Here is a 23,470-nt window from a genome sequence, read left to right on the forward strand (position 1 = left end):
TACTTGTGCAATGTGTCGATCATGCTCTGTACAGTGAGAACACTGTAGTTGTGAGTGCATTACGTCGGAATTAAGTGTAATCGAACACAGGCAGATTGCTGGTGCTTCCAAAACCAAGGTAACTATTTGTTTGGTGTTTCAACAGGCACCATATCAAACATTTGTATAGCATATAGGGAAAGAAGAAGGGATCGGTTGGTAGGGTATGTTGTGAGACATCGAGGGATCACCAATTTAGTATTGGAGGGCAGGATGGAGTGTAAAAATCGTAGAGGGAACCAAGAGATGAATACACTAAGCAGATTCAGAAGGATGTAGGTTGCAGTAGGTACTGGGAGATGATGAAGCTTGCACAGGATAGACTAGCATGGAGAGCAGCATCAAACCAGTCTCAGGACTGAAGACCACAACAACAACAACAACATAGGGAAAGCGGAAAAACATTATCCGCTAAGTCGCACCACCGATAAAAGTGTGTCAAGAATGATCGTGACAGTCGGTCATTGAAAAGTGTTATGACGAAAAATAAGAGAACGACAAGTACAAAAGTCACTGCGGAATTCAATGTCGCACTCGCATTGAGTCATTAGACCTCAATATTATTGAGCCTCGGTGGCCAACTTTGGAGAGAAGGCTACGTGATCGCTATCCATCACAATCGTCGTTGTAATAAGACAATAAGACGAAACAGGGACTGTTGTTGAGTAGACATCACGTTTCATCATTTAGGCAAGAGAGATAATTGTACAGCGTTTCAAGATTTCTTCAAGTGTTTGAACAGTCCAAGGGATGAATCGGAAATAGAGATAGTGAATTATGAAACTAATGACATTACAAAAGTAATGCCAGATCAAGTGTATAAAGGCCTTCGAGGTATCAAGAAAGAAGAGGCGCCTGGAATGATAGTGTTTCAATCAAAATATTGAAAGATGAAAGACAAATTAATACAAACAGAAGTTAGAAAATTATTTATAGAATGTCCAGGGGGCGGAGATTTAGTCTCCGAAGTCGGAACAGTGGCGTAAATGTTATAGTGCTACGGTCGGTAAGTTCTGAAATTGACGCCGCGAGAGTAGGCACCCACAAGAACAAGGACGCGTCGCAAGATGCCGCCTAACATTTTTATTCGCTTTTGGCCTGCTGCCCGTACAGCTACGGCTTAAAATGAAACAGATCCACGTTTTACCTCAAAATAATCGCCGTTGGCTGCTACGAACCTTTGCCAACGTCACTATAGCTGCTAGAAGCATCGTTCAACCATGTTATCAGGAAGGTCCCGTGTGGCTTCTCTTGTGGCAGTCATGATCTCTTAGACCTAATGAAATCTACGTCCCCGTAGGAGTGCAGGAGAGCTCCCATGGGGGAAAAGAGAAGAGGAAAAAAACGCACGGTGCGAGATCTGGCGAGCACGGAGGGCATAGTAAAAGGGTGATCTGTTGCCTTCTAAGGGCCTCTTGGACAAGGACAGAACGATGTTAAAGGCCGTTGTGTAGCAACAGACAGTTGTTCCCGTACCGAAGCTCATGACTAACGACGAAGAGAATCGCTCAAGCGGCCGAGATTTTGTAGCAGGTTTTTTTTACCGCTGCACCGTCTTGGATGCATTCCATTTGAAAAATTCCGTTTGAATCAAAAAACAATTCAAGTATCACCTCTCCTCTTGACCTGTCTTGTTGCGGTTCTTTGTGCCGTGGTGATGCTGGCGTTTTCCAGATGGTCGCTTGTCGGCTCAGTTGCTGATCGCACAGGAAACACCTTGTTTCGTCTCCGTTTATTATCCAGTCGGTTCATTATCAGTACTACTGAACATGACGCCAAATATCGTCATGCTATCATTACGTCGGTCTTGCTTCGGGATGCTCACGGTGCTTGGGAACTTGCGACATGTTTCGATCATCAGTCAGAATTTTTGTAGCTCGCACTGTGGCTGAAACCTGCTGCTGCTGCGAATTCGTCTACCGATTGGGAGCGATTGGCGCGCGCCAACATGCAACCTCTTCAATCTTGCGTTCAGTCCAAATCGTTTGTGTCCGACCACTACGACACATCATGCTCCAGACTGTGTCTCCTTTGCAATAAGCGTAGGTGCCACTTAAATACAAGACTGCGTCTCAATGATTGAGTCACCGTCAGCTTAATGCATCACTTCGATAGCGAGTTTGCCTAGTTCCACGCAGAATTTGCTGTTTGTATTATTTTCCAATTCCGACATACTCGAGTTCCGATATACGGAGTCAAATCACTAACAACAACCATATTTCTGCCAATAGTGGATGCACTCAACTATCCCTTGCTGACATGAGAGACTAACCGATACTGGACTAGCATTCTGGAGCACGACGATTCAAACTTACGCTGGCGATCCTAATCCAGGTTTTCCGTGACTTCCCTAAATCGCTTCAGGCAAATACTGCGATGGTACATTTGAAATTGCATGGCCGATTTCCTTCCCATTTGTAACCTGATCCGAGCTTGTGCTCCGTCTGTATTGGTCTCGTTGTCGACAGGACGTTAAACAATGATCTCCTCCTCCTCCTCCTCGTCCTCAGACTAACTGGCATACCAGGGCGCCACCTAAGTGTTGTAGTGCATCACATCGCCGCTATGCGCCCAGTGTCAGAACTTAATGACTGTACTGAGGTATTTCACAACAACGGAACAAACAAAACATAAAAATCTATACATTCCTTAGCCTCCTTCTGTAATGGCAAGATATTCGCTAAAATCATTGTCATGCCAATTGCATAGGAAATAACATTGGTTTTTAATCAAACACAGAAGCAATCTGCCATTAGAAGCGTCTATAGCACAATTGACCGTTTGCAAGACATGAACGAAATCACAGAACGGAGTAATGGAATGAATCACCCACTGGGTCTCGGATTTAAAGATTCTGTAACTTTTTCTGTTTAATTTTGAATTAAATCTATTTTAACGGGCTGCGAGAAACAAGTAATTGTTTCAGCCTACCTTATTATATCCAACAATGTATATCGGAATACTACAGCTCCGATTAAACTTCATCACAATACTGACAAATTAAGATTTAAATGATGATCAGGAAAGGAGATTCTGTACCATCAAAACTATTCTCAGCATCTGTAAAAGGAAGTTTTGAGACCTTTAAACTGGAGAAAGAAGCAACAGGTACGAACGGAATGTATTTGAAATGCCTACATTTTTGAATGTCATTGTACTCTTCGTCTCGCGAGTTGATAGACTTTAACAACAAAGGCGGGAGACTGATACAGCAAGTTTAAATACTAATATTACAAAAGCGAAAGTATTGTATTGTGTGGATCTGGGGACCTAGAAACGACGGAGAGGCTTCATCCCCGCCGTAGCCCGCAGTGGTACAGAACCCCACAACAGGCTACAGCAGTCCACTCACCCCACCGCTGCCCCACACCGAGCCCAGGGTTATTGTGCGGTTCGGCCGTGAGTGGAGTGAAGTGGTGTGTCTGCAACCAGTCTATTAAGGTGGGACGACATGATGTGGAACTGAATGGCGTAATGGAGCTGTTGTCTTTAGAAGCACCGTGAATAATTTTTCCCGATTTATCAATGTGGAATGTCCATGGTATCTTAAAGGAATGGTGTGCAACACAGTCATATAACGTGGCTTAAGAACAATAGTCGTAAAAAAATCCTAACCAGCTGGGATTGGTGATGAGTGTCTGGTCTTGTCAATGACAATCGATTACAAGCCTGACAGGAATTGCTGCTGTCAGTGAATGCGGCGGCAACTCAAGCATTTTCCTAGCAAACTGCATGAAATATACACCTGGAGTCAAGCACCTCGTAAAACGCTATTACTTTCAGCAGCGTGTCAAACCGTTCGTCTTCTATAACCAAGCAATACACTAACTGGGCTTCATATAACGGGTTTCTAGAATGGTCTGACGAGTTACGATGTTGCCTCTTTTCAAATGACGTATGGTGGTGCGATGGCCCATTGAGGAGCCTAACCTACAGTGTGACAGAGTTTACATCAGGCCAGAGATGGTTCTGCGAGGTATTGGGGGATGTTCTTCATGCCATGACTTTGGCCCGCTCATTCGCGTTCATGTGAGCCTGAACTGGGATGCTCATACAGGTATTCTGTCGACACTTCCATCTTCCAAGATAAGAACCGCCGTGTTCTTAGAGCTGTAACATATGATTCTGGTTTCCAAAAATGGTTCACATGGCTCTGAGCACTATGGGACTCAACATCTGAGGTCATCAGTCCCATAGAACTTAGAACTACTTAAACCTAACTAACCTAAGGACATCACACACATCCATAGCCGAGGCAGGATTCGAACCTGCGACCGTAGTGGTCGCGCGGTTCCAGACTGAAGCACCTAGGACCGCTCGGTCACAACGGCCGGCCGCCGTACTCCAATTTAAGTAACTTTGTAACTGACAGATATCTGTGGTGGGGAGCAGAATTACCGGCTCGTACACAACGTGCCAAGAGTTTATGCTGTTGACAGTTGCCCGCACTCGAAAAATGAGTACTCTGTGCAGTCTGCCTCGACTGGCCCGTTCCACATCTTGGAGCCAACGTCGCTTAGGAATACATTGCTGCTTGTTTCTACAGAAGAGGCATGTCACTGAAATGTCGATAACGAAGTTATTTTAAAGAAACGCAGTGTCGGCTGACGTACTTTTTGCACGGTGGCTCTCTGCTGAAGAGGTCCGCTAGCTGAGCCGCGAGGTCCATGCTGGGCCCTGGCAGCATGTCGGCGTCTGGGCAGAGCGTGAGCCTGGTGGGGCAGGCGAGCCTGGCCGTGTTCCTGGCCAGGTTCTGCGGGTACGACAGCTGCTCCCCCACAGGGTGCGCCTGCAGCCGCAGAAGTCGCTGCAGCACCTGCTCGTCGTCCTCTCCGCAGTCCACTTCCTCCAGCTGCTCCCCAGCCGCGACCACGGTGTCATTGGGTGGCTGCTCCGTAGGCCACAGTAAGTGGAAGCTCACCTGCGAAGAAACTACAGTACAGCAACGATTTTGGTTTGCTTGTCTTTGGGAGTAGTGCTGTCTGTGAAGTATTTGGAGCCACAAAGAGCCGGCCGGAGTGGCCGCGCGGTTCTAGGCGCTACAGTCTGGAACTGCGGGACCGCTACGGTCGCAGGTTCGAATCCTGCCTCGGGCATGGATGTGTGTGACGTCCTTACGTTAGTTAGATTAAAGTAGTTCTAAGTTATAGGGGACTGATGACCTCAGAAGTTAAGTCCCATAGTGCTCAGAGCCATTTGAAACATTTTTTTTTTTTTTGAGCCACAAAGGAAGCATGCAGTTGGCAAGGAACTTGAAGGACATTAAAAGTAGGGTATACCCTGTAGGAAGATCACAGGTAGTAGGTAAATGTACTGAACTCTGTTTTCCGAAATTATTTCACTGTGGAAGATTGCAGTACGCTTCATCTTATCAATAATCGCACGAACGGTGAAATTACAGATATTGCAATAAGTGACCGAGGGACTGGACATTAGCTAAAACTGCTGAACAGTGGAAAAGCATACCTGTGAGATTCTACAGAATGTATGCGAAAACACGCATATGCCTTCATCGGTAGGTCGTTGTGGCGACGCAGAATACCCAGCGCAGGTCGCTTCTGTTTTCAAGAAGCGTCGTCGGACAGATGCAAAAAAATTATAGGCCAACTACTGTAGGTGAGAATCACGGCGTTGTCCGGGTATTTATTTATTCCAATCTCCATCTTCTCCTCCTTCCGTCCTCTGTCCACCTTGTCTTTCCCCCTCTCTGTGTAATATTCTTTTGGCCCCTCTTTGTATCCACCTCCTCTTTCCCTCTCTCTATGTCTATGTCCCACTTCCCTTTCTCTGTGTCCATTTCCCCCTGCCCTTCTCTCTGTCCATCTCCTCGTGATCCTCTCTCTACCCCTCTCCTCTGCCCCCTCTCTCTGTCCCTCTCCCCCTTCCCTCTGTCAATCTGCTCCTCCTCCTCGGTGAATCTACTCCTTCACCCTCTGTTCATCTGCTCCTACTCCCTCAAATTACATCTCCTCCTCCCCATTTGTTTGTCAGTTTAATCCCCCTCTCTCTGTCCCGTTCCTCCTCCCCCTCTGTCATTTGCTCCTCCTCCTCTGTCCATCTGGTCCGTCCACCTCTGTCCTTCTCCTCCAACCCTCTAATTCCATCTCCTCCTCCTCTCTCTCTGTTGATCTCCTCCACCCTCTCTCCCTGTTCAGTTTCTCCCCTTTCCTTTCTGTGTCCATCTCCTCCTCTCCATCTTTATTCCCATCTTCTCCTGTTCCCTTTCTCTGTGTACGAAGTCTGTTCAAAAAATTCCGGAAATTTGCCCACAAAATTTTTCTGCGCCTGCCTTTCACTAATTGTGAATGGTCTCCTTCGAAATATTCTCCTCCGCAATTGCTACACCGCTCTCTACGCCGTTTCCACTTACGGAAGCAGTCTTGATACGCTTTTTGCTGGATCTCGTCTATCGTTGCAAATCTTTGTTCTTTCAACGGAGTTTTCAACTTTGCAAATAGAATAAGTCCGCAGGGGCCAGGTCTCCAAAGTACGGAATAGAGGCGGCACAGTGATTTCTTTTTTTGTGCAATAGTCACTCACCAACATGGATGAATGGGCCGGTACGTAATCCTGATGCAAGAGCCATGAACTGTCTCGCCACATTTCAGGCCGTTTCCTTCTTACATTTTCTCGCAGGCGTCACAACACGGTCCGATAGTATCATCGATTAACAGTTTGTCCCTGTGGCACGAATTCATAACGAACTAATCCTTCCAGGTCGAAGAAAACTATCAGCATGGCCTTGACGTTTGACCTGACCTCACAAGTTTTTCTTGGTCTTGGAGAATCTTTCTCGAAAATCGTGAAGAAGACTGAATCTTAGTTTCAATATCATACCGTAGACCCACGTCTCATCACCAGTTATGGTTCTCTTAAGGACCATCTCAATCTGATTTGTGCGATTCAAATGCTCTTCACAGATTGCGAGGAGAAGGTCTTTATGATTTTGACTCATGAGTTGTGGGACAAACTTCGCGGCAACACAGTGCATTCGAAGATACTGTCTCAGAATATTATGAGATGATCCACCCGAAATGTTATATTCTCCGCAATGTCTCGGACAGTCAGTCTTAGACTGGAACGCTTAGTTTCGTTGACTTTCCTGACAGTAAATCTCGAAGAGCGTCGTGAACGAGAGTCATGTTTAACATCCGTCCGACCATTTTTTAAATGTGTCGCCTATCTTCTTGTCCTTCCTTCTCTCTCTATGTTGTCGCATATCCCAAACACGAGCCTGATGGTTCTTATTCCTACATTATTTCTTTTCAGATTCTAACTAAAATGTGCACCAAATCTGACTGAAATCGTGCGTGGGTTTAGGGAGAGTTTTTAGCCGTGGCTTTGCTTGTATACGCACATGTCAATACATTTCATACATGAAACGTATTTCACGTGTATTTATACACATGTTTCACCTGTAAGTTTTAACGGACCTCTGCCTAAGATTTCCACAGTCTATAAGTTGTCCTACTCCTTTGTCCACATGGTGACTTCAGGTACTACAGGAGATTCAAATTTATAGGCCGAAGTCGTTAACAAGTACGAACAGTTTGGTACTTAACTCATATCGATGGCTGCGTTGTTATCTTCGTGAAGTCTAGAGGTGATTCCACTGCGATGTTCCCGCGGTTTTCTTTGTGTTTGGATGAGACTAACTGGTTTGTAGGGCGACGTGGTATTTTTGTTTTTAGAGAGCAAACGTTACATTATTCTTGCACATCACTATTTAATTCATTTATTCACATTTAGCACTTCTACAATAATATGAAATAAGACATTGTTTTACATCACCTCCTCCAACCTACGCTCCCGATCCAAAGACCATCAACCACCTCCTCCCAAGATCGACCTCCTTCCCGCATTACCAAAGATAACCGTCTCTTCGTTGTTAAACTTGCAGTCAAAGGCTATATTTACATAAAACATTACATGTAAAGAAATTACTGACATACATGATTTTAAGTTCTGTTACAATACCCCCCCTCCACCCAAGTCCATGCATGGCATGCATGGGATTGTGTGTCACTAAGGAATAAAATATATCTAATACACACATTATGATAAAATTTCCAGTTCCAAAAGTTAGTAATAAAATTGGTTTCCCAAGTGATCTTAGTTATATATATATATAGGTGATGTAAAATATATATATAGGTGATGTAAAACAATGTCTTATTTCATATATATATATATATATATATATATATATATATATATATATATATATATATATATATATATATACTTTCCATGATATACAATTTGAAGGTTACATTGGCTGTATTGAGTAAAAAGTGTAATGAGGTTATAACTAACAATAAAATATGGCACCTTATATTTAATTGATCATGATAGCTGCAGATCCGTGTTAAGATGGGTACATAATTATATAGTATATGTATACACTCAAGTTAACTTCAATACTGACTTAATGCATCTTAGTTAAACTCACTTTTCTGATAGTAGGAAACATTGTCAGTGGTTTCTTTAGAACTGTGAAATGATGCATCTCTCACAATCTTTTAATATTATTGCTTCAATAAAATACCTCAAGGCATGGCTTGTGCCCAAAACAACCATTAAATCTAAAGAAATCATTATTCTAAAATAAAGAGGTTCTTTTAACCACGTACATAAAATAGACATAGTTCAAAATATTGTAATACTTATATACAATGTTAAATGGTTGACTCTTAGGGAAAATTCATGTATATGTGAGGAATATAATCACATGGTGGAATCCAGTGCAAATTCAATTATGTGTGATCAGCACTGTATTTTCAGAGTCAGATTGGTTTACATATTTATGATTTAATGTTCCTTTATAATGAGGTAGCTGAGACGTTCCATATATGATTGCGACTATCATTGCAGTATCCTCACATTGTACATCTATGTCAGCTTTATAGGACAAACTATGACAAACTCTACACTTAAATTGTGTAAGATTGTTAGTATTTTATACCTTAACTTTACATCATTATTAAACAGTGTTTCATTTTTATTCACTCTCTTGTGCTCAAATAGCATATTACCATGAATAGAAATTATTTCAAATTGTGTAACAGGGTATGGGATAAATTCCTAACAGCTCTTCATTCACTTTAGCATTAAATTATGTAAACTATTACAAAATATTCTCCACAATATAAACTTCAAAATTAGTATCACATAATTTTCAATCCATCACAGGGGTTTCAAATGTAACACACCAACATCTGTCTCCTTAATGCTCTAAACCTCAATATATTCTTAATTTGCATAATTAAATTTCATGACTATCCACTATATTTTTAACACACTATAATATGCCTGGTCTTTCAATGCACACTCTCATAATCTGACAAGTACCTCCAGTTTGCTTTATCCATTAAATAATGTTCCATCTGACATAGCTTACAAATGACAAGGTTTTGTCTTCTTACACACAATCATTATTCATATCTTATTACTTTAAAAGTGTCCACATCATTAACTTTGGTTTTTCTTAAGAGACATTACTATGACACTGAAGACTAGTTCGTCGTCTGACACACTAATCTCATACCAAATTTAATGAATGGGTATATTAGAGAACAAAGAGACATTAATACAGACATAATTCACATACACAAAATCTACTTCATACTTTCAGTTGACATAGTCCCACACTTTGACATGAAGTTTTCCTTGAATGATAAAGCAATAAAGTGATATATTTGGGCCAGTCAACTAGTTCTTTCCGAGCAGCATTTTACTTATTAATGACTATTTTATGGGTCATGTTTGTAGAGTTTGAACTCTGTAACATTGTGCAGTCCAAATAACTTCTTGGATTTTGGGTAGATTAGCCTATAGGCATTAGGGTGCGGGTTTTCCTTGATTTCAAAGGGGTCTATATAGATGTCAAAAAATTTCTTTATTTCAGTACTCATCAATTTAGATTTTTCCTGTGTTTTTACTAAAACCAGATCTCCCGTCCTGAATTGAACTCCTTTACTTCTTGCATCATGTCTCCATTTTCTTACCTCTCCCTGCCTTTTCATAGTGTTCCTAACAGCTGTCTCTCTTTCCTGGAATGTCATAGTTTGACAAGGTCGGAAATCAACATTCTCAGAAATCAAATTTGCAGGTTGTCTATTAAACATTACTTCATAAGTTGAAAAATCAGTGGATGAATGCTGTAGGCTGTTCATTATATCCTCGAAGTCAGTAACATTTTCAATCCAATTAACATGATTTTTACTACAGTATGTTCTGCAGAGTCTTCCAATTTCCCTCATGTACCTTTCTGTTGCATTACTTGTGGGTGACAAACCGAAATCAAAATATGTTTTATTCCTGTATCTTCAATAAAAATTTTCCATAATTTAGATGTAAACTGTGACCCATTATCAGACATGATGGCCTGGGGTACACCAAGATTTGTGAAATAATGATTCTTCAGCTTGATGATAATTTGTTTACTGGTTGCTCTCTTTAATGTATACAATTTTATAAATTTAGAGAAACGTCAACTATAACGAAGATGTAACTGTACCCTCCCCTTGATCTTGGTAGTGGTCCATATAGATCAATAGCTGTCAATTCAAGGTTTTTATTTGGTAAAATGTTTTGCATCAATCCTTTAGAAGTCTGGTTACTCACTTTTACCCTCTGACAACGATCACAGGTTTCAAGTTTTTTCTTCACTCTCCTACTGATATTATAGAAGTATACATTTTCCTGTATCTTCTGTATACATTTTGTTGATCCGCAGTGTCCGAAGCTTTCATGTATGAAACTGATTAATATGTCAATACATTGCTCAGGCCAGCATAGTTTCCAATTGTTTAAGTCAGGTCTAGGTCTCCTGGACAAAATCCCTTTTTGTACTTTATAATACTGATCTACCTTTTCTCCTCCCTTTTTCCCTATATAACTTTTAACCAACTTCCAATTTTCATCATGGTTTTGGTTTCTACGAATATCATTACAGATTTTCAGTATTTCAGCTTCATCTTTTACACCCTTTAAGTACATAAGTTTGAACTCTTTCTCCTCTTTTCCATAAGTATTTTCAACATCTGAACCTACTGGTAGTCTGGAAAGGGCATCTGCAATGACATTATGTTTAGCCTGAATAAATTTGATCTCATAGTCAAACTGTTGAAGGAATAAAACCCACCTTGTTATACAGTCATGATAGAGTCTGCACTCCTGAATGTAAGATAGAGCTTTATGGTCAGAGAAAACAATTGCCTTGTACCCTAACAGATAACTTTTAAACTTATTAAATGCCAGTGGATAGCAAGTAGTTCCTTCTCTGTGACTGTATATGATTTTTCATACTTTTGTAAAACCCAGCTAGCAAAAGCAATAGAATGGTGTTCTAATTTTCCTTCTACTTCTATGTTTTGAAACAAGTGTGCCCCTAAACCTGTCTCACTACTATCTGTCATTATACAGAACGGTAACGACATAACAGGTCTATACAACATCTGACTTTGGGACAGTTGTTGTTTTATTTCCACGAATGCATCCTGACATTCTTGTGTCCAATCCCAAACAGTATTCTTTTTTAGTAAGTTACATAAGCAGTTTGCATTTAAAGCTTGGGCACTAAGAAATTTTCTATAGAATCCAGTGAGACCAAAAAAGGACTTGAGTTGTTTTTTGTTCTTGGGGGTAGGGAAGTTTACAATGGCCTCAAGTTTATCCTTATAAGGTAAGACTCCCTTTTCTGAAATATTATGCCCCAAAAATTTCAGTTCATTAACTCCAAAACAACGTTTTTCCAATTTTACAGTCATTCCCCCTTCCCTCAAATTTGAACAGACTTGTCTCAGAAGGTTTAGATGATCTTCCCAGATTTTTCCAGTTACAAGAATGTCATCTACATATACTATTAATTTTGAAGGCAATTCATCACCTAATACAAAATCCAGTGCTCTGATAAATTCAGCCACAGATACATTCAATCCAAAATGGCAATACAATATTGGTAACTTTTGCCACCATACAAAAAGGCAGTATACTTCCTAGAATCAAGTTCAAGTGGTATTTGATGAAAACCAGATGTCAAGTCTAGGCTACTCATAAATTTTACATTATCAAATTTGTACAGAAGTGCATCCATATTGTCAGGATGGTCATTTTCTCTAATCAAGAACTTATTAAGGTGCCTAGAGTCAAGCACAAGTCTAACCCCTCTATTTCTCTTAGACACAACTACTAATGGATTGTTGTAAGCACTTCTACTTCATTCTATAATCCCCCAAGTTTCCATTTTTTGGATTTCCCTTTCTACATCTTTTTTTCTGGAGAATGGAATGCCATATGGTTTTAAGAAGAAATGATGATGATCTCTGAGTTGAAGTCTGCACTGATAGTCCTTTACCTTCCCTGGTATCTCACTAAATGTAACCTGAAATTCCCATAACACTTCTCTTAACTGATTTTTCTGACTTTCACTTAGATTTACAGCTTCCTTCAATTAGACTTCGACTAATTCTTCGAAATTTTGTTCATTTATAAGGTCAAAGGGTGTGTTATCACTTATGGGTTGATTATCTACCTTACTTACAACAGCTTTGATAAGGTTGCAAGAATTACTAGAGTTAAGGATGAACATTTCTGTTTACAGAATACTATTTTTCTCAGGTTCAGAAATTATAACACTCTTATCTTCGCAAGAGAAGCTTACACCCACGTTTAAGACCCAATCCATGCCAAAAATGATATTTTCTTCTAATCTTGGGACCACAAGGCAACCCTGCTCAAACTCCACATTTTCAATTTCAAATGTTAACAATACTTGACTCTTAACTACCTTACTTTGCCTACCAGTGGCACCTCTGATTTTTACCCCTACAACCGGCATTTCTACAAAGTTCTTGCCATCTCTAATTTTATCTCTAAATTTTTCTGATTATTGCACATATGGGGCTTCCTGTATCAATAAGACAGTGTCCTTCCCATTGATTGACTCTTATTTTAATGTATGGACAGCCTAATTCCTTTTCATCTGCCTTCCCCTCAGGGACTTCATATAATGAATCTTTTTCAATTTCTTTATAATTTCCATCTACTTCCTCCCTTTCAGTCTTCATCAGGTGTACCTGAGTTTCAGATTCTAAGTTACTAGTGTCAAGTTTGCACTTTGTCTGCACACGAAATATCTCCCTACTGTTTATGTACCTTTCACCCAGACTCTTTCTTTTACTCTCCCACCAGCGTGGGCATAAAACTCTACTAATCATACTTAGATGATACCAAAACACTTTGCTACTACAACTCTCATTATACTTGTTCCACAGGATTTTAAAAAAAAATGGCTTCCTTTACTTTCAATAATGTCACGCAAATCTAATTCTTTCACAATATTTTCACTATTGTTATCACCAATTTGATTAACCATGAAGTCATCAGGACAGCAATTGATTTTCAGCTGTCACTTCATTATTCTTGTCATATTCCTTTGATTCATCACCACAACTATCATCAAGTTTCAACACTTCATTATTTATTTCAATAAAAACATTGTACTCACATTCTGGTTTGCTTACCATACTTTTCACATCAATATTACTAACATCATCACTACTATGGTATACTTTACTGCCAGTTTCGTCTATTTCTCTGTGTTTCTCACTTTCTATGGTTGATTCTTTTTCCTGTTGCTTAGGTATATCATCAGCTGATTCACTATTACCTTCTTGTGTGAACAACCCCCCCCCCCCCCCCAATTCTGAACTAAAACATTTATTACTCTCTTCATCAGTAGCTTGCTCTCCCCTTTTTGGCCAGCTGTAAAAATCATTTAACATCTCCTCATCCAGAATTGAGTCAGAACTTTGATCTATCCTATGTTTATTTTGTGGTGGTCTACTGTGCAACATAGCATCCCAATCTTTTTATCAAAATTTATATAATTCACTTGATATTCCTGGTTTTTAACCTGTTTGTTAATGGTACAGTTATTTACACTATTGGGTTTTGTGTGAACGTTAGTGGTCCTATTATGTTTAAATCTGTTCACCCCAAAGCTGTGGACCCTCATTGAGGCGGACCGGAGTTTTCCGGATGTCTACCTCTATTGTCACTCCTCCAATTTGTATTCATTCTGTTGTTACCTTCCCATCTGTTCTTCCTAGTTATACCATTGTTTTCCCAGTTATTCCCTCTCCCATTAGCATTGTACTCTTTTGTTCTATCATATTGGTGTTCATTCCGAAAATCTCTATCGTCGCTTCTGGTGTTCTCCCCACGGTAAACAGAATTCCACCTCCCACTGTAATGGTTTCCATTACTAAACTGTTGGAGATTTCTCTCCATTGCCCTGTCTAATTTGTCTATATATTTTAGAAACTGGTCTAAACAGTCATCAGGTCCATGCACTAATTCCCACTGTATTCTTTCAGGTAACCTCCTTTTAAGGGCATCAATTTGCGTCATTTCGTCGAAGGGTTTATCTAGATGCGCCAGTTTCCTAAGTTGATCCCTGCAAAAGTCTTTCATTGAGTGGTTTCTGCCCCTGAAACTAGGCCCATTTAAAAATTCACTTTTTATTCTACCCTGTTCAGTCTGAGACCAAAACTTATTTAAGAAATTCTTCTTAAAATCATCAAACGTTTTCCACTCATAAATGTTGGTTTGCCCAAGACAAAACTGCTCCCTCAAGGAATATTTTTACAAACTTAATCTTTAGATTATCAGACATGCCAGGAACAAGGTTGTCAGAGCAGTGTTGTAAAAAGTCTACAGGGTGTAAATTATCACAAGGAAAACTTTTTACAGGTGAATTACTCCACACACTCCCACCATTCATACATAAATTTCTAGACACAAAATTATCTTGCATTTCAGTGAATCTCTTGTCTATTACACTTAAATTACACGTTACAGACTCTTGTATCTTATTTAATTCAGCATCTTATGTGTTAACTTTTGATTCTGTATCTAGACTTAATTTGTCTACTCTCTCCTCCACTTCTTTGAGCTGCAGTTAACCTTTCAATCTCTTTTACTTGACTTGAGCTAACTGTGGCCAATTTATTTTCTAAGGTCACAAACTTACTTCCTATAGCATCAATTTTGGAGTTCACGCCCTTCAAACTTTCTCCTAATTGAAGTTTTAAATTTGAGATCTCTTCTTTCAGGACATCACCGTTGCTTTTCATTTTTGCTTCCAGCGATTCACTAGTTAAGTTTAATTTCGCTTCTAGCGACTCACTGGATGCATTTATTTTTGATTCTAGGAATTCACTATTTGAATTCATTGCCATTGTTAATTCAGGCTGCATTTGTCCCATTCTGGCAAAGAGTAAACTTACCCCGTCCTGTTGATCCGGTTTTCTTTCGTTTTGTGAGTCATCTGGATCGTCACTTACACCACACATGTTCGATTCTAATGTTTCTCCCACTTCCTTTTTAATTTCTTCTGATAGCGTCATGATGGCACCACATGCTTGGACACAGTTTTGACGAAAAGTTTAAAACAAAGCAGAATTGTACTTATCTTTTCACACCACGACGTCGATCATAGGTCCACCTCTCCGATAAGCCAGCACTTTCTTGGTTCTCACACTACTTTTTCTGGTCCAGGAAAAGTGTACAATGTTATTCATGTTTTACGAATTATAAAATTTATAATGTTCCGCAAACGAAGCAAAATTAGTCTCATCGCATTTAACTGTAATATCCCGGACGAGTCCCCAAGTTTAACGGACCTCTTCCTAAGATTTCCACAGTCTATAAGTTGTCCTACTCCTTTGTCCACATGGTGACTTCAGGTACTACAGGAGATTCAAATTTATAGGCCGAGGTCGTTAACAAGTACGAACAGTTTGGTACTTACTCATATCGATGGCTGCGCTGTTGTCTTCGTGAAGTCTAGAGGTGATTCCACTGCGTTGTTCCCGCGGTTTTCTTTGTGTTTGTATGAAACTAACTGGTTTGTAGGGCGACGTGGTATTTTTGTTTTTAGAGAGCAAACGTTACATTATTTTTGCACATCACTATTTAATTCATTTATTCACATTTAACACTTCTACAATAATATGAAATAAGACATTGTTTTACACCACATCTGTATCGCCACCTCCTCCAACCCACGCTCCCGATCCAAAGACCATCAACCACCTCCTCCCAAGATCGACCTCCTTCCCGCATGATAACCGTCTCTTAGTTGTTAAACTCGCAGTCAAAGGCTATATTTACATAAAACATTACACGTAAAGAAATTACTGACATACATGATTTTATGTTCTGTTATAAAGTCTAGCGAATTTCACCCTGCAGTTTCATTTTCATGCAGCTTAACGCTTATGACATTGCATCTCCAGAAGTATGAGCTGTAATATAATACAATTTTTCAGGTATAGCCAGTGGTATATGTGCCTACTGTCTGCGAAATTTGTTGTGAATAGAATTAGTAGCAAAGACGTAATAAATTAAAACGTAATGCATGATGCGGTAATTTATCACGTATCTCAGTGTTTGTGACATCATACCTCCCGAATCTGTTTTCCTAGGTACACTCCTGGAAATTGAAATAAGAACACCGTGAATTCATTGTCCCAGGAAGGGGAAACTTTATTGACACATTCCTGGGGTCAGATACATCACATGATCACACTGACAGAACCACAGGCACATAGACACAGGCAATAGAGCATGCACAATGTCGGCACTAGTACAGTGTATATCCACCTTTCGCAGTAATGCAGGCTGCTATTCTCCCATGGAGACGATCGTAGAGATGCTGGATGTAGTCCTGTGGAACGGCTTGCCATGCCATTTCCACCTGGCGCCTCAGTTGGACCAGCGTTCGTGCTGGACGTGCAGACCGCGTGAGACGACGCTTCATCCAGTCCCAAACATGCTCAATGGGGGACAGATCCGGAGATCTTGCTGGCCAGGGTAATTGACTTACACCTTCTAGAGCACCGTGGGTGGTACGGGATACATGTGGACGTGCATTGTCCTGTTGGAACAGCAAGTTCCCTTGCCGGTCTAGGAATGGTAGAACGATGGGTTCGATGATGGTTTGGATGTACCGTGCACTATTCAGTGTCCCCTCGACGATCACCAGAGGTGTACGGCCAGTGTAGGAGATCGCTCCCCACACCATGATGCCGGGTGTTGACCCTGTGTGCCTCGGTCGTATGCAGTCCTGATTGTGGCGCTCACCTGCACGGCGCCAAACACGCATACGACCATCATTGGCACCAAGGCAGAAGCGACTCTCATCGCTGAAGACGACACGTCTCCATTCGACCCTCCATTCACGCCTGTCGCGACACCACTGGAGGCGGGCTGCGCGATGTTGGGGCGTCAGCGGAAGACGGCCTAACGGTGTGTGGGACCGTAGCCCAGCTTCATGGAGACGGTTGCGAATGGTCCTCGCCGATACCCCAGGAGCAACAGTGTCCCTAATTGCTGGGAAGGGGCGGTGCGGTCCCCTACGGCACTGCGTAGGATCCTACGGTCTTGGCGTGCATCCGTGAGTCGCTGCGGTCAGGTCCCAGGTCGACGGGCATGTGCACCTTCCGCCGACCACTGGCGACAACATCGATGTACTGTGGAGACCTCACGCCCCACGTGTTGAGCAATTCGGCGGTACGTCCATCCGGCCTCCCGCATGCCCACTATACGCCCTCACTCAAAGTCCGTCAACTGCCCATACGGTTCACGTCCACGCTGTCGCGGCATGCTACCAGTGTTAAAGACTGCGATGGAGCTCCGTATGCTACGGCAAACTGGCTGACACTGACGGCGGCGGTGCACAAATGCTGCGCAGCTAGCGCCATTCGACGGCCAACACCGCGGTTCCTGGTGTGTCCGCTGTGCCGTGCGTGTGATCATTGCTTGTACAGCCCTCTCGCAGTGTCCGGAGGAAGTATGGTGGGTCTGACACACCGGTGTCAATGTCTTCTTTTTTCAATTTCCAGGAGTGTATATTCAGAACACTCGTTACTGCAGAGGTCAGAGTAATTTTAGATTTAGTGCGGTACTGGAGAGAATACACTTCTGCATCTGTTTTTAATACAATATTTTACGACATTTTAAATGAGCGCCGCAACTATATAGCTGTATTCAGGATGGGCCTAAGCATGGGGAATCCATTGGCTGCTCTTTTCTTTTCCTGAGCGCATCGTCAAGATCCGGTTACATCAAATATACAGTGTGTTTGATGCCGAAATATACTCGATGTTAGGAGAGCTGGAGGATAAGTGGATGCTGTCTGCGAAATGTGTTGGAAATAGATTTTGCAGCAAGGAATTAATAAATTTAAGCGTCTTGCATGATGTCTTAGGTTTTCTCACATTGCTGGCCGAAGTGGCCGAGCGGTTCTAGGCGCTACAGTCTGGAGCCGCGCGGCCGCTACGGTCGCAGGTTCGAATCCTGCCTCGGGCATGGATGTGTGTGATGTCCTTCGGTTGGTTAGGTTTAAGTAGTTCTAAGTTCTAGGGGACTGATGACCGAATAAGTTAAGTCGCATAGTGCTCAGAGCCATTTGAACCATTTTCACACATTTAGTGTTTCTGACGTCGAATGCACTGAACTAACTGTCGTACAATGTCGTACAATGACTTAAATTTTCTTGTGTATTCAGTGGTATTTACGAATACTATCTACAATATGTGTCATGCATATAGTTTGCAGGAATGACGTAATAAACTAAAATGTTTTGCCTGATGCAGGAATCTTTCAGCATGCACAGCTAAAATGTAGTAAGAGATGAACTTTTCTCGTTTCATTATTTTGTGCGGGTCATCAGTGAGAAAAAGTCTCGTAAGGGTTTGATTATGTGTGAAGTTTGTTGCAAGTCCTTAAGTACTCTCGTCTTCAAATACTGGGTGACTGAAGTGTGGGTTTTCTTGTGCCATCGGCTATACTGCTTTTTCACCCCCTCCCCGCCCCTTTGAGAGAAGGTTGGTTGTTACCCCCACAGTGATTCTTTCCAGACAGTGAATGTGATGTGCACCAAGTATAGTTGAAATCGGTCCAGTGGTTTAGGAGCAGATGTGAAACATACATACATATGTGTCCACTTTTGTAATTTGCATGGATATCGCTGAATCACTTATTATGAATTATGAAACTTGTTTTTATGGTCTCGCATATGACGTTTTCGACAGCTAAAATCACCTCTGTAAAAATCCTAATCCGTAAACAGGGAGTCTGCGAAACGCAGATGACTCTGGAGTCACTTGGTGCAGGGCGAGTTTGAACCCAAATCCAGGATTTTAATCGACTACCACACTCGTTACTGCAGAGGTCAGAGCAATTTTAGATTTAGTGTGGTACTGGGGAGATTGCACTTCTGAATCTGTTTTTAATACAATATTTTACGACATTTAAATGAGCGCCGCAACTATATAGTTGTATTCAGGATGGGCCTAAGCATGGGGACTCCATTAGCTGCTCTGTTGTTTTTTGTCTGAGTCTGTCGTTAAGATCTGGTTACATAAAATGTTCAGTGTATTTGATGCCGAAATATATGCGATGTTAGCAGCGCTGGAGCATATGAGATGTGTTGCGACCGCCAAATTCCACGTTTGTTTCGACGCCCCGAGTGCTGTTCATTCCCCCCAACACTTGTACGTAGCAGATAAAGTAATACAGGATATCCAAGTCGATCTTCTACACGTGTAAAGGTTGGAGAGGAGTGTCTTTCTGATGGGTACCGGGGCATATGGGTATTAAGGGAAACGAAATGGCGAATGCAGTACCCAAGGAGTCGTGACGCGATAGTCAGATAGTTCAGTGTGCCATTCCCCTACATGCCACCACCTCGCCATTGAGGCAGAGACTCATACAATGAGAAGAATCGCTGGAAGAGACGGACAATAAGCTGCTGTCCACAACGGCACCATGGCGTACCTCAACCTAGCCAAACAGGTGGGATGAGGTCCTCCTTACTCGTCTTCGAGTAGGCCACAGCCCTTTGACGCATGGAGTCTTGCTCCGTTGAGAGGGCCCTCCAAACTGTGGTGTTCGTGGTGTACAGATTACGGTGCGCCACAGTCCAGACTATGTTTTATATTCAGACAAGAGGGCAGTAGTCCTCTGCCGACAGATTTTCTCTCCGTTTCAACTAACAATAAAACGAATGTGGTACAGCTTTTAAGGTTTTTTGAAATGTCCGACTTGTTCCCCAAGTTTTTAGGGAGAACCTCTTAATGTGTTATCAGGGTGTATGGTTCATCCACGATTTTTCTAAGTGGGAGTAGTTTTGGGTATAATAACAAAATTTAAGCAATTTATCACATTTTTTCCAACATTATAACATTTTATTTTATTTATAAATCATGTTCTAAACTACACTTCCATTTCTCTTTAAGCTCATAAGTCCTTATAATAACGCTTTCCCTTTCTGTCGAAGCTTCTTTTATTGCTTTTCCGGCTGTTTTCTCGTTGAGGATCATCTCTTTTTATCATCCAGCAGTAGTCCGCTATCATGTTGACGTTCCTTGATATCTTCTTTCCATTTGTTTGATGTCTTGGTGGAATCTTTCGCCATGCTCTTCACTTACATCACCAATGTTTGCAGGGAAGTAGTCAAGATGCGAGTGGAGAATATGAACTTTAATGCTCATGTTACAGTCCAGCTTCTTAAAGCTGTCGAGCATGACTGCGACGATTATTTTGTAGTTCGGATCTGTTTTGTTTCCTAGGAAACCGGTAAAAACTAATTTAAAAGATGTCCACGCTCCCTTGTCTTTTATTTCCATTTTGTCCACAAAGCTGTGATCTGTGAGTAGCATTCGGATGTCTGGTCCGACAAAGATTCCTTCCTCTAGCTTTGCCTCGGATAAACTAGGAAACTGTCCACAAAGATGTCTGAAACACTCCTCTGTTTTTGGCAATGCCTTAACAAATTGTTTCATCAGCCCCAACTTAATGTGAAGTGGTAGAAGTAACACCTTTTTGGGATCCACAAGACTTTTCCTCTCAACATTTTTAACCCCTACCAGTAAGTTTTTCTCAGGGGCAAAGAGTTTTTTATGTAATGTTGCTTTCTGTCTCTACTGCCCCGCCGGCCGAAGTGGCCAAGTGGTTCTAGGCGCTACAGACTGGAACCGCGTGACCACTACGGTCGCAGGTTCGAATCCTGCCTGGGGCATGGATGTGTGTGATGTCCTTAGGTTAGTTAGGTTTAAGTAGTTCTAAGATCAAGGGGACTGATGACCTCAGCAGTTAAGTCCCATAGTGCTCAGAGCCATTTGAACCATCTACTGTACCATTCACAGAGAAAGCAAGGGAACTTTGTATAGCCACTTTGTTGACCAAGCAGCATTGAAATCACTTTTAAATCGCCACATAGTGTCCATTTGTGGTCTGAATAACAGAGTTTTCTTAAAACCAGTTCAAGGTTTTCGATACATTATTTTAAGTGAACCGAGTGTCCAACTGGTATAGAAGCATACTTATTGCCATTGTGTAAAAGTACAGCTTTAAGGCTTCTTTTTGAAGAATCAATAAAAAGTCTCCACTCATCAGGAGCATATTCTATTTTGAAACGTGCCGTAAGTCCAGGAACATCACTGCAAAACAGCAGGTTATCTGAAACTTCCTAGCAGATTAAAACTGTGTGCCCGACCGAGACTCGAAGTTGAGACCTTTGCCTTTCGCGGGCAAGTGCTCTACCATCTGAGCTACCGAAGCACGACTCACGCCAGGTACTCACAGCTTTACTTCTGCCAGTATCTCGTCTCCTATCTTCCAAACTTTACAGAAGCTCTCCTGCGAACCTTACAGAACTAGCACTCCTGAAAGAATGGATACTGTGGAGACATGGCTTAGCCACAGCCTGGGGGGATGTTTCCAGAATGAGATTTCCCTCTGCAGCGGAGTTTGCGCTGATATGAAACTTCCTGGCAGATTAAAACTGTGTGCCCGACTGAGACTCGAACTCGGGACCTTTGCCTTTCGCGGGCAAGTGCTCTACCATCTGAGCTACCGAAGCACGACTCACACCCGATCCGCTGCAGAGTGAAAATCTCATTGTGGAAACATTCCCCAGACTGTGGCTAAGCCATGTCTCCGCAGTATCCTTTCTTTCAGGAGTGCTAGTTCTGCAAGGTTCGCAGGAGGGCTTCTGTAAAGTTTGGAAGGTAGGAGACGAGATACTGGCAGAAGTAAAGCTGTGAGTACCGGGTGTGAGTCGTACTTTGGTTGCTCAGATGGTAGAGCACTTGCCCACGAAAGGCAAAGGTCTCGAGTTCGAGTCTCGGTCGGGCACACAGTTTTAATCTGCCAGGAAATTTCATATCAGCGCACACTCCGCTGCAGAGTGATAATCTCATTCTGGAAACAGATCATCTTCTTGAGAGAAGAAAGATAAAAACTCCTTTTCCCTCGATAGATTCCAAGAAAAGGATGTACCCGGAGTCAACATTTGTTTATCTTTCAATGTAGATTCTAAAACCTCTGCCGATTCTTTAGAGAGGCCTAGGTCTCTCGCATTCGGGAGGACGACGGTTCAATCCCGCGTCCGGCCATCCTGATTTAGGTTTTCCGTGATTTCTCTAAATCGCACCAGGCAAATGCCGGGATGGTTCCTTTGAAAGGGCACGGCCGGTTTCCTTCCCCGTCCTTCCCTAATGCGATGAGAACGATGACCTCGCAGTTTGTTCTTTCCCTAAACAACCCAACCTCCTAGGTCTGTAACTAAATCGTTGAGATTGTGAGAATGGAATGGGACCGGTTGTGCCAGGATTGTAGCAATCTCTGTCTTATTCACTATCACCTTGCTGAGCCAATGGCTCGTTATCATCTGTATCATCCAAAGAATCTCGAGGAGATGGTATTGGTACTTCAGGTCCACGAGGAACAGGGCGAATGGCTGATTGAATATTACGGTAAGAAATATTCTTTTTGTTTTTCAAGTTGAAAACTCATACGTTGGAAGAACAAAAATAGCAGTCACCATTATGATTTTTGGGCTCCCTCCAAATCACTGGAATTGCAAAATATAAGTTGAAACCATTGTCTCAGTTCTTCAACACACACTTAATAAACTTTGAGTGGGGCCCAAGGCTTATCTTGATCGCCTAACTTTATACCAAAATATGCGAAATATACTTTTTCAACAACATGGGAAATGTTTCTTTGTTGCTTTATAACGGTATAGTTATCACAAATGTAGCAGGTGCAATTTGGCGAGTTTATACACCCTCTGGTAGCCATTGTCCATTGTCCATAAAACAACTTCACAACATAAGAAAACAGTCACTACTTTAAAGCACTAGAAACAACAACACGTGAACAGTACAGAATGAACTGAGGGACAATAGCAGAAGCTCACTGCTTGTGTAGGCAGGGGAAGGGGCAGCGTGACAGACAGGCACTGACATGAAAGTACTGCTGGTTTCTCCTAATTACTCTTTATTACTTTACGTATATCTAATATAAAAACGGCTAAATAACAGTTTATGGAGATCCTAAAACCCAAAAGTCAAAC

At 41.8% G+C, this 23,470-nt stretch overlaps 1 protein-coding gene across 1 annotated transcript in view; it reads right to left on the bottom strand.

Moving 5' to 3' along the window:
- Positions 1 to 23,470, bottom strand: part of LOC126353082 (beta-1,4-glucuronyltransferase 1-like) — a 174,560-nt gene that overhangs the window by 57,145 nt on the left and 93,945 nt on the right. The window contains exon 3 of the mRNA XM_050002736.1: positions 4,653 to 4,960. Coding sequence (XP_049858693.1) covers positions 4,653 to 4,960 — 308 coding nt within the window. The remainder of the gene's footprint in view (positions 1 to 4,652; positions 4,961 to 23,470) is intronic.

The sequence above is a fragment of the Schistocerca gregaria genome, chromosome 1 (genome assembly GCF_023897955.1).
Source record: "Schistocerca gregaria isolate iqSchGreg1 chromosome 1, iqSchGreg1.2, whole genome shotgun sequence".
In the NCBI taxonomy this organism is placed as follows: domain Eukaryota; kingdom Metazoa; phylum Arthropoda; class Insecta; order Orthoptera; family Acrididae; genus Schistocerca; species Schistocerca gregaria.